Source organism: Argopecten irradians, chromosome 12 (genome assembly GCF_041381155.1).
Source record: "Argopecten irradians isolate NY chromosome 12, Ai_NY, whole genome shotgun sequence".
Classification (NCBI taxonomy): Eukaryota; Metazoa; Mollusca; class Bivalvia; order Pectinida; family Pectinidae; genus Argopecten; species Argopecten irradians.
The window spans coordinates 34,087,197-34,099,487 of NC_091145.1; the positions used below are offsets into that span (position 1 = coordinate 34,087,197).

Consider the following 12,291-nt stretch of genomic DNA (forward strand, 5'->3'; position numbering starts at 1 on the left):
ATATAAGTTACCTAACCGTAATAACATACATTATCTACTTACCAATATGTTAATAGTAGAATATATTAATAGATCGTACATGGTATTAAAGTAAAGAATTGGTTTTTCATTTACATTTGTATGTTAACAAATTCCTTTTAATGTTTGTGTTAAAATGTTCGATTTTCAAAACTCAAGATATGCATATTTCCATCACTAATTAATCTTTATTAGAGTTTGTCAGCCACTGAACATGAAACTAGCGTGTTTTAACTACAGGATAAAATAGGCAGCATGTTTATGTGTGGAAGTTTAGCTAGGATAAAAGGTCTCTTTTAGGAGTAAAGAACTTGGAATATAGATATAGGCTTGGGCACATCTAGCAGTTAGTAGAACTCTATACAGACTAAATATTAAAACATACTTTTCCCTGCAGCTGAAAAAAATGTACAAGCACATTTATCAAAATACTTAAATCCAACAGACCATCTTAACTTAATATGTGAAAATTGTAGCATTATGAATACATAGTGACAATGTGGAAGTTAATTGATTAAGGTGAGTGCCCTATTTAAACTATATGACTTATAACCAACTGATACTACATGGAAATATTCACTAACTAGTATTAATTATGATACTATCATAATACAGACGGATTTTTCATCAAGTGTTCACATTTACTTCTATTTTGACTTAAAGTAAGGTTTAAGGACTTTGTCTCAGAAACATTCAGTCATTGACTAATATTTTCACTTTACATAATGTGGAAAAAAAATATCACAAATAAAGCAAAACCAGAAAACATATTTTTGTTAAGTTGTGACCTCTCAATAACGGAGGAAACAGTAAAATAATGTTAAACTCTGGCTAATTTGAAAGAAACTGAAGTAAAACAAGTCTTGTATTTCAACATTTCTGCAAATTAGGACTGTTAATAGCCTTATACTGACTTAGTATGGTAACTGAGTTTAAAATGTATTCCATATTTTTGGTAATCACATAAGAAACATTATGGCATATCACCCAACCAAAATTCATATTCATATATATAAACCTATATTCTAGATGAAAGATTCAATATTTTATACAATAAATAAATTTGAAAACCTGTCGCCAACAAAACAGTGAGTCAAACGTAAAAATTCAGTGATTTTAATAAAAAAGTGAATTTTAAAGAAAAATAATAATTAAATAACTGAAAGTAAATTACCTTCGTCTTTGTCAAATCTCCAGAGAATCTGAAGTTTGTCCTCCGTGATTGGGTCGTACGCTCTGTTCCAGTGAGTTAGGATACTCAATGTAGAGAAGTACCTGTTAAATGAAACATATGTTACTTCCATAGTCAATTAAACATTTAATAAAATGAAATTGAAAAAACCCCAATGGAAATCCTTTCAAAATGTTTGAAAAAATGTCCATTCAAAACAGGATAAGAAAACTTTGATATGCAACACATTGCGTTCTAACACCATCTATTCCACTCTTTCACTAATACATTGCTATCAAATCCCGAATAATTAATAACGACATTTATAATGATGAAGGCTTGTTTTCAAAGGAAAAGAAACAAAACTTACGAATTCCAGATACGAAGTTCATCAATACAGCCTACGAAGTGCTCTCCAATTGGCTGTTCACTTCCTCCATCAGACGACGGCTGCCAGCGACCTAACACCATGGTACCGTCATTGATAAGGGGAGTAACTCCTCTGTAGATCATCCTGTCATATTTAATCATACCAGCTGAATTAAACACGTAGATGAACAGTCTCTTCCATATCTTCCTATTGTCTATCACAAGAGAAATCTGATTCCATTCGTCGTCCTCTAGTTCTAAACCAGTGTCGTAAACATTACTGCCGTAACTCAATACTATCGTGCCGAGGTGTTTAATTGTAAATGTCTCCAGTTTGGTGAACGACAAAATAGTCCCGTAGCATTCTGGAGACGCGCATGTCTTAACCAAGAACTCTAAAGTCACAAAACTGGAATTGAACACATCCAAGCCTTTGGAGATAGTGGAGGAATCGTTAAAACACACAGCGTTTCCACCACCTTGGCTCTCACCACTGGAACATGTGGCGACATCGGACACTTCAAACACACAGTCAGTGGTGGTGCCGGTAGGGGTAGCTACAGGATTGGCAGTCGTGGAAGAAGTAGGGGCCGGTGTTGATGCCAACACTGCAGTTGTGTTACTGATACCACAAGTGTTGGACTCCTGGCAGCCATTACAGTCTCCACAAATACCTCGATCTATCGCGTTACAACAGAAATCTTCCGAAATCTTGATTGTAGTTAAAATGTTATTTTTACGTGGCTGTACAACCATTTTGAAGCCAATGTCATTCATTTTCACAACATATTTTCTATTTCTCGGATTCGTTATCCTGAGCTTGCAGTTTCCATTGTTAACAAATATGACTTTTTTATTCTTCTTTGATATGTCTGATTTTTCCTTGTTGATGAATACAGAATTCCAGAGATTCTTATTCTTTTCGGTGACAACAGCTGTGGTGTTGATGATAAACACTACTGTAGTATTGTGGACTTCCAGGGCAACCTTTTCTGTACGAAGTCGCATTTTCCCTTTCTTATTTTTAAATACTGAGTAGAAAGCCTGAAAGGAACAATATTGCCATTAGAAGAATTCTAATGTAACATGATAAAGCGTATTTTTTCTGTTAGATAAGCATAAGAAATTCCAAATCAAATATTTGTCTGAAGATGTTCTTTTTAATCTATTTATCTTTAGAAGATACTATAGTCGTCTGATTTATCTGATCAAGTTATTCAGTTTCAGCTATATTAACCACAATCTTGTGACATTTTTTTTATAAACGAAGAGGGCTTTACGTTGTTTTCTCATTAACATACTATTAATATTAAAATAATATCAATCACAACATAAACAATAAATACTTTGCACATTTAGGCTTACATAACAAAGTTACTTTAAGTGACTGTGTTAACAATATACTTACAGCGATTCGGAGATTATCCATCACATAAAGATCCCTAATTCCTGTGTCGCCGACTTTATTTTTGTACCCAGTAAAGTTGAGGTAGCTCCCTGCTCCCCGAATCATACACAATGGATCTCCTGGAGGGATTGAGGGTATGAACGTGTCACAGTTTTCTCCGGTGAGCCCTGCAGCACAAGTAGAACAGTCACTACTGCCACTCCAGTTCTCCTCACATAGACAACTTCCCGTCGTCTTGTCACAGATTCCGTGTTTGTTGCAGGGTGTTGAGAATCCTCCTGTACATTCCTTGTCGCAAGCATCTCCGTAGGCGCCAGGTGAACACATGCACAGGTCCGTGGTGGTATTGACGTAGCCAAATTTACACATTGTAGTACACGACTGCCCCTGGCCTAGAGGAAATTCTGCATCTGTGTTGGAATATATGCCGCAGAGCTGCTGAGCTGGAGGTGTAGGGAGATTTTCCTTTGTCTGACACAATTTTGACATATCAAGTGTGCTATCTAGTGTAGAACTGATGTCGTCAGATAAATGGTAGTCATCGACACAGGACAGGAAATGTGACTCTAAACTATTGGTCATAGATGAACATTCCTGGGCCATGGAACTGGATAATATTAAGTCTTTACACATATCCACAATCTCATCAGACACATTTGTTGTGCTGGCCACTTCTAGAGTTGTAGGAACTGAAGGAGTCAGTGTTGTGTTAGAATCAATCCATTTAGCTCCCGTGGGACTGAATACAATGTCAGCACCCTGGACAAAGTCCGTAGAACTATCTCCATTTCCCTCAGAGAACTCAAATCCTAGAACAAGACTATCCTTGTCCCTGTCGACCGGTGTTTGGAAGTCGACAACCACGTCTGTTGGTGTCAGTTCTTCGTTAAACAAATACAAGCTATCGATAGATCCCGAGAAGGTTCCAGTGGGTAGAGTTCCAGCATCTCCCATTGTTGGCATCCAGGCACCAACTGCTAGAGAGCCTTCCTTTGTAAAACATCCAGGTGGGATGTCTAGGAAAGTCTGCTTTGAAACACTCTCGTCGCGGCCTTTTGGAGGTTCAACGTACATGTAGTTAAACAGAAGTTTTCCTGTAGCGTTATTGTAAACAACTGATACTTGAGTCGATACATCCTCCTGAACTCTAATAGAGGTATTGAATGATAGCTTCCTGTACCGAATAACGAAATGGCCTTGAACGATGGTAATAGCAAATGTATGATCTTCTCCGTAAGACAATAGGGTGCCATTACTGCCATTCATGTCAATGTTTGAGAGCGTTGTTTGAATCTCCATGCTGATATGATCCGATGTGTCACTCTTTTTCCAGAAGTCGGGAGCGAGAGGCGCTGTAGACATAAAACCATTTTCAACGATATCCACTGCAAAGCCAGTGCTCTCCGTCTTATCGGCGAATAGCAAATCAGCAGAGTCAAGTTTAAACTCTTCCAGGTATTCGATGACTGCTTCCGATTTCAGATCCGACACAGTTTTACTTGCTTGGGCTATACCTATGTCCTTTACAATACATAGATGGTCAGTGGGTGAACAGCTGTGGCTCCTAGTCTGGCAGAAGCCTACGTAACCAGTACTGGACTGACAGTTTGATGCGTCCACCTCCATATCCATGTTGATGTAGCCGTCATTAGTCGTCACGCCTAGCTCGAAGTCTCCAGATGACGACTGGATCTTTACTTTGTTCTTGGAATCTCTGACAAGTGAGTATCCTGTGGCACCGATGGGTTGTGTGGTCACAACTTCTATAGGGTTTCCATTAAGGGTTATATTGTTGGTGTCTTTTGGGTTTATCTCTATAACATCTGAGCCTACTTTGATTGCAGTTTTACCGACGCAGGTAGAGAAGTCCTTACACGGCCCTGTGATAGTCTGGATGTCAATGTTGGAATCCTTATAAAAAGTGTAAGGACCAGGTATCTTAAATGGAACACTAGCTCCATCTAATGCTGTTAGATGTCCATTTCCTGACAAACTGGCATAATTCTTAGAGCTTGTAAAACTAGTGTCTTGCACATTGATGGCACAAGTGTCGCCATAGAAGCCGCTCTTACAGCTGGTACAGCCTGGACCTTCCCAGTTAAATTGACAGGTGCAGGCCCCCGTTGTCTGGTTACACATACCTCTGTTGTTACACGGACTACTGGTGCCTCCTGGACATATCTGGTCACAGGTAGCTCCGTAATAACCTTGTTTGCAGATACATTGTCCATCAGCATCCAAACCAGTAGCACTTTCACACATGACGTCACAGTTCGGGCCGAACCATCGCGGGAACTCCTCACCAGGGAAATCATTACATAAAGATTTTGCTGGCCATGAACCAATAGTCGGTTCACACATGTCTGAGAGGTAGATTACAGTGTCCCGTATTGTGGTGTTTTTACCTGTAGAAGCCATGTCACTTCTACAAATGAAGTAGGCATAGTCCAATGCTCCCGGCAGAGCATAGTCACAGCTACTGAATGCCGAGACGTACACAGCATCATGACAGGCTTGGTCTATTTCAGCCTGAACTGTACTGTTGGCATGGATGTGTGTGGTCTTGACAGGGTTACCGGGCAAATCTAGACTGGATATCTTTCTCACTGGGGCATCAGTTGTAATTGTGGAGTCAACTAAGATAAAGTCAGTGTTTCCGATTTTGTCTTTGATGTATTTTCCTTCAACATCATCGAAGCTGACATGTGTTACCAAAGTTGGAGCGGGATCAGGCACACGAGACAGACCCGTTTCCACTATTTCGTTATAGGTTAATGGCTTATTGTTTATCTTCAGCTCGTCCACTTCTCCAATGAATGGATCATTCTCGCCATCGGAGGTAGACGAACCCATCGTTGGAGCTTGGCCTAAGGTGATATAACCACCTGACTCAAAGACATCCTCGTTTGTATTGAAGAACGACTTCTGTTCCACATTTGTATCTGTAGCTTTAAAAAAGTCGACCTTTCTAGATGATGCCTCAAATGCAATTGAAATACTCTGCCATTCATCGAGTGTGACAGGTATACCAGTATCGTACACGTCATTACCCATACGTACATAGTACATATCGTCCTCCATGAACACAGAAACTGGGGCTTTGTTTTCCATCACGACCACAGTACCATTCCCTGTCTCAGGACGCACGGATATTCCTACTGTGAAGTCTTCATTTTTATCTATCACGTCGTCTAAAAATCGACTCCTGATGACAGAGTTGTTAAAATACAAGCTGTTTCCTGCTGTAGGTACTGTTTGTTGGTACACTGAAGAATTGGAGGAGGATGATGATGAAGGAAGACCTGTTGGTAAGACGTCAAAAGAACTGTCTGTTGCATTGACTGCCCAGGCTGCATCATATGTTTGAGTTATCTGTCCAGTAGAAATTCCTCCTGCCATATATGCTTGAGTGTCAGCTAGAGTATCGTCCATGGTAACAATCACACTGAGAGCTTGGTCAACTTGTCTCACTTGAATCTTGGTGTAGTTTCCATTGGTGCTCTCAATTTCAAACACATTGGGCGATACTTCAGTGATAGTGACGTCGGACCGTACAGTGGTGTCATTCAGATCAAACGAATGTTCTTGTCCATCAATCCATACTTTGATAGTATCTGTTGATGTGTTTCCAGCTTGTAACACGACTTCCGAGTTTCCAAACTTTGTGGAGACAGCGTCGACACATACAGCCTCCGTCTGGCAGTAGACAGTGCGGATTGCTATGTCAGGAGTGCCTGTATTACCACCTTTAGTAATATAGGTCTCCCCAACATTGTCAAAATTGTACTTGGTGTTTTGGAACGTTTTGACATGGCACTGACCGGAGATTGCAAACGTAGACCTTGGTGGGGTGGGTGTATGAGGCTGTGTGGTAGCACCAGGGGCGACGGTTGTTGGGGCAGCAGGCGTTGTGATCGGGGCTGGCGGATTTACCATGATGTCACAATTTGTACCTGTCCATTCAGGTAGACAGGTGGCACAGTCTGTGGCCGGATCACGACTTGGATTACAGGTACACAATCCAGTCAATCTCTCACAGTTACCATTGTTAGAACACGGCGTCTCCACGCCTCCTGGACAAACGTTCTCACAGTATTCGCCCCAGGATCCCTCACATACACAGTCTCTTGTTAGAGGGTTGAAATAACCAATCTTACACTGGTACAGACACAGATGTAAATAGTGATCTGAGGTCTTGTCCTCGCAAATTTCCTCCAAAGTCGATTTCACAGGATTCAAGGCGTTGTCACAATAGTCGGCATATGCTTGTATTACTGAGATGTAACCTTCAGAATCCCCGCTCTCTAGCATGTCAGTCACACAAATGGAATAATAATGATCTTTCATCTGTGTTCCCAGGCCGCCGCAGGTCTTTGCTATGGATGTTGTCATATTAGCACATGTTTCTTCTGCCGTTGTAGTGAATGTTGCTGGAAGATCAGGTGTAGAATTGCCATCATCTTCCTCACCGTTGGGGAAGTATACTGTACTACCAAGAAGGAAGATCTTATGTCCATTGACACTGTCAATGGCGAGATTTCCTTCTCCTTCTTTCATAGAAAATTTAGAACTCAAGCTACTGAAATTGCCATCCACGTCATGACTTATACAGTAAAGTGTTTCATTGATCTTCAGAGATCTGTTAAAAGTCTTTATATCATCCATTTGACCAATAAATGGCTCTCGCTCCAAGGAGGTTGGAGGATCATCGCTCCAGCTTCCAATCCGCACTAAACCATCATTGCTGAACACTTTCGCTGTACAGTTTACAATCGTCTCGGAATACTCTAATGTGCCTCCTGATATTATATCAGTGCGTAGAGATTCTGTGTCTTCATCATATGACAATGAGATGTCATAAGACTGGTCGATATTGACACTGTAGTTGGTTTCAATGATTTTGTTGCCCCAGCGTACGATAACGGAAGAATTGTTGAGAGTAACAGACATTGAGGAAGAGGTTCCCTTGTAACCTACCACCATGCCTTTGTCTCCTTCAGGCGTAAAGCTTACTTGTACACAACCACTACCATCATTGCTGAAGGTATTTGTCATTGGGAGTGAGATAGCGCCTGATCCTTTCACCAGCAAGCCAAAACCTTTTGGTGATGTGGGGAGAGTGAAATTTCCGTAATTGTCAGAGAAGGCTGTGTCGGAGGTAGTTGATATGGTATTAATGGTCATAAACTCATCCAGTTTCTCCTGGGTTATATCACCTAATGTTACAGTACCAGTAGATGTTATAAAGTCATTGCCAGTATTGCCGTCAAAGTTACCACACAGTCCCGATGGCTGGGATGCGTAAGTCGACTTCTTCAAAGACACTGTGGTAGAAATGAAATCAGCATCTTCTCTCAGATAGATCGTCCCATCGGGAAGATCCAGTCGGAGCGTGGTCTTATCATGCCGAACTATTTTAATCGATCCGGTCAAGTCATGTTCCTGTTCAATACTGATTTGTGTTCCGTTGTGGTAGAGACTGAAGGAACCTCCATCTCCCATTGGGGACTGCATTGTGAAGTTTTCGTTCTGGGATTCAATCCAGGTTTGTTTTACACAGTAAGTAGCATGGCTTCCTCCACACAGAGTAAGCTTGATATACACATTAAAGGTAGCGGTCAGTACAAAATTCAGTAATCCGGCTTCTTTTAGGGAATATGATTGTCCGTCAAACATGATGAAGTTGCCACGTCCGAACACGCTGCACACTCCTTCAGTGTTACCTCCAGATATTGTGGCAGACATTACGGAGCAGTCAGAGCCCTCAAACCCAGATACACACTGTTGACAGTTGTGGGCCGGGTCTAGGAATGGTGGACAAGTACACACCCCAGTGGTAACATTACAGGTACCGCCTCCACATGTCTTCTGTAGGAAGGTAGGACATACACCGTCACATTGCTCTCCCCAGAACCCGTCCTTACACTGACACGTACTGGTCGCGCTGTCCCAGGTTCCCGATTCACACTTACTGGTACACGACGAGCCTCTCCACGTTGGGAACTTATCAGCAGAGAAGGAGTTGCACAGTGGTCTCCCAGGCCAGGTGACATCATCTATCGGCGCGTCACATAGAGTACTCAAAGATTCCAGATGTCTGAGTGGGGCTTCACTGTCTAACAGCGAACCGAACAGGCAACTTTCAAGGAGACTTTCATACGCAGCTGCTCCTATCTTACTCTCACATATGGTCCGGAATCTGGTGGTAATGTCTTGACACAGATTATTTAGAATTGGATCCACAGTATTGTCGTCAAGTAATTCGTATACTTCTTCGTTAACACTTGTACAAGATGACATGGTGTAGTTAACCAGGACCCACTTTGGTAGATCAAATGGATTAAAACGCATGTACATGTTACCGATCTTGTCCAACGCTTCCGTTCCCTCGCCTTCGTCAAATGTCCATCGGTTAGACAGCATGGAAACAGATGAGCACTCCAGTACTGTGAACGCTGTATTTCTGATTTCTATGGAAGACAACATCTTTTTATAGAGCCGAATGTCGTCGATCTTTCCTTTCATGGGCCATCCAGCATATTCCACATCAGACAGAGTATAGCCCAGGGACAGGGTACCGCCTGGTGCAATGGGAGTTGGATAGGACTGATCGTATACAGTGAAGTCTGTCAATTGGCTCAAGTCTTCCTTCGTCAGGTACAGACTGAGTCTCTTCGACGCGTGGTTCCATACTAAGCTCATGTGGTACCAGGTGTAAGCCTCCACAATCAAGGATGGAAAAGTACGGAAATCAGTGTTGTGGTAGGTGTATAAATGCAGGGTGCCATCTTTGACAAGTGCACAGAAAACGTTAGTACTATCAGATGCGGTGTAGGAGAAAATTGTCTGGTAGGAACTCGTGATTTCATTCAGAGTGAACTTGATTTCCAGTGATACATCCTCAGCAAAAGATTTCAAGGTGTCAATTTCCACGTTTCGGCCACTGATTTCTAGACCATTTCCTCCCCAGCTGGGGATAGGAACCACGTCTGCTATATCAGAGCTACTGGATGGGATCTTGTAAGAGTAGGCAAACTCCTCCTCTAAAGATGTCTGTGTTACTGCTGACCCCAGCAGGGTTACGCCGGCCGCTGTTTTAAAATCATTGGTTGAGTCCCCATCACACTGACCCGACAAGCCTTTGTTGTTCATACAGGAACTGGAATCCAGATCCACGATCACCACTGGCAGTGATGACGGCGAAATATCAATGGTGATGTTCACTTCTGCATTGTCTGAACAGCCGATCTTGGTAGTGGAGCTTCTCACACAAGTTACTGAACCCAAAGAAAGTCCTGAACCGACGCTCTCCTCCTCTCCATTGAAGTAAGTTTTGGTATCATCGACATCTCCATCACCTGCGACTACCACCAATGTGTCTGATCCTACAGATACACTGGCCATCAAGGTGGATGTTATACCTAGCTTTCCTGGTGAGGTAACAACATGTACTGCTATAGCCTCCCCTGTACCAGTTAGTGTACCTTGTGTTAAGATGTACTCTCCAGGAGACTGCACGTTAATTATAGATCCATCAAATGTCTTCAGGCCACCACTCTCGTAGAATATGCTCGAGTTAGTTGAGGCTGGTGTTGATCCTGTGAAGACAGCGACGCTGCAGTCTTCGCCCGTCCAACCAGAGTGACACACAGAACAATTGGTACTGGCCTGGGCTCCTATCACACAGGTACATTCGCCGGTCGTGGAGTTACACTGCCCCTTACCGAAACAGCTGTAGGTACCACCGCCCGGACATTCATGTTCACAAGACGGCCCCCAGTATCCCTCCACACACTTACAGTAACCAGTGGTGTCCGTAAATATGGGCTGGAAATCACAAATATAGCAATATATTATATTGATTTAACACAGGTTAACATTAAAATAAAACAAGGAGAAACAAGGAGTTTCTGCATTTTGCAAAGTGATTAACTTCATATATAACAATTACTTTATCTGATAACAAGAGGCCCAGAGGGCCTGTATCGCTCACCTGGTTTGTAATGAGAAGTAATGTTCTGAATACAAGTTCATTGTTTCTTTTCTGAAGGAATTTGAATATTTACCTCTAAATCCCCTATTGGGCCCTACTTTTTCTGATCCAGGGGGTCAAAGCCAAAATTCATACGAATTCTGTTAACCCCAAGGATGTTTCTGGCCAAATTTGGGTGGTACAATCCATGCAGATCTCTAGGACAAGTAGCGATTTTTAAGATTTACCTCTATTTCCCTTATTGGGCCCCGCCCCTCCTGCCCCCCAGGGGGTCAGAGCCAAAATTTATAAAGTTCTGTTCCCCTTCCCCTAAGGATGTTTCTGGCCAAATTTGGTTACAATCTATGCAGAACTCTAGGACAAGTAGCAATTTATAGGATTTACATCTATTTCCCCTATTGGGCCCCGCCCCTCCTGCCTCGGGGGGGTCAGAGCCAAAATTTATACAAGTTCTGTTCCCCTTCCCCCAAGGATGTTTCTGGCCAAATTTGGTTACAATCCATGCAGAACTCTAGGACAAGTAGCGATTTATAGGATTTACCTCTATTTCCCCTATTGGGCCCCGCCCCTCCTGCCCCCGGGGGGGTCAGAGCCAAAATTTATACAAGTTCTGTTCCCCTTCCCTCAAGGATGTTTCTGGCCAAATTTGGTTACAATCCATGCAGAACTCTAGGACAAGTAGCGATTTATAGGATTTACCTCTATTTCCCTTATTGGGCCCCGCCTCTCCTGCCCCCAGGGAGTCAGAGCCAAATTTTTTACAAGTTCTGTTCCCCTTCCCCTAAGGATGTTTCTGGCCAAATTTGGTTACAATCCATGCAGAACTCTAGGACAAGTAGCGATTTATAGGATTTACCTCTATTTCCCTTATTGGGCCCCGCCTCTCCTGCCCCCAGGGAGTCAGAGCCAAATTTTTTACAAGTTCTGTTCCCCTTCCCCCAAGGATGTTTCTGGCCAAATTTGGTTACAATCCATGCAGAACTCTAGGACAAGTAGCGATTTATAGGATTTACCTCTATTTCCCCTATTGGGCCCCTGCCCCTTCTGCCCCCTGGCAGTCAGAGCCAAAATTTATACAAGTTCTGTTCCCCTTCCCCCAAGGGTGTTTCTGGCCAAATTTGGTTACAATCCATCCAGAACTCTATGACTAGTAGCGATTTAAAGGAAATGTTGACGGACGGACGGACGACGGACAGACGACAGACGCCACGCCATGACATAAGCTCACCGGCCCTTCGGGCCAGGTGAGCTAAAAATGCAGCAAGCAAAACTCTTATACATTCATATTTCAAAGATAATTCAATAAGGCAAATGACTAATAGGAGTATTTGG

At 42.5% G+C, this 12,291-nt stretch overlaps 1 protein-coding gene across 3 annotated transcripts in view; it reads right to left on the reverse strand.

The window, feature by feature from the left end:
• Positions 1-12,291, reverse strand: part of LOC138304713 (uncharacterized) — a 141,320-nt gene that overhangs the window by 13,082 nt on the left and 115,947 nt on the right. For 2 of the 3 annotated variants that reach the window (XM_069244950.1, XM_069244952.1), the window contains 4 exons: positions 2,967-10,793; positions 1,560-2,602; positions 1,193-1,293; positions 404-415 (listed from right to left, as the gene is read on the reverse strand). In XM_069244950.1, coding sequence (XP_069101051.1) covers positions 404-415; positions 1,193-1,293; positions 1,560-2,602; positions 2,967-10,793 — 8,983 coding nt within the window. The remainder of the gene's footprint in view (positions 1-403; positions 416-1,192; positions 1,294-1,559; positions 2,603-2,966; positions 10,794-12,291) is intronic. The other variant, XM_069244951.1, reaches the window with a different exon arrangement.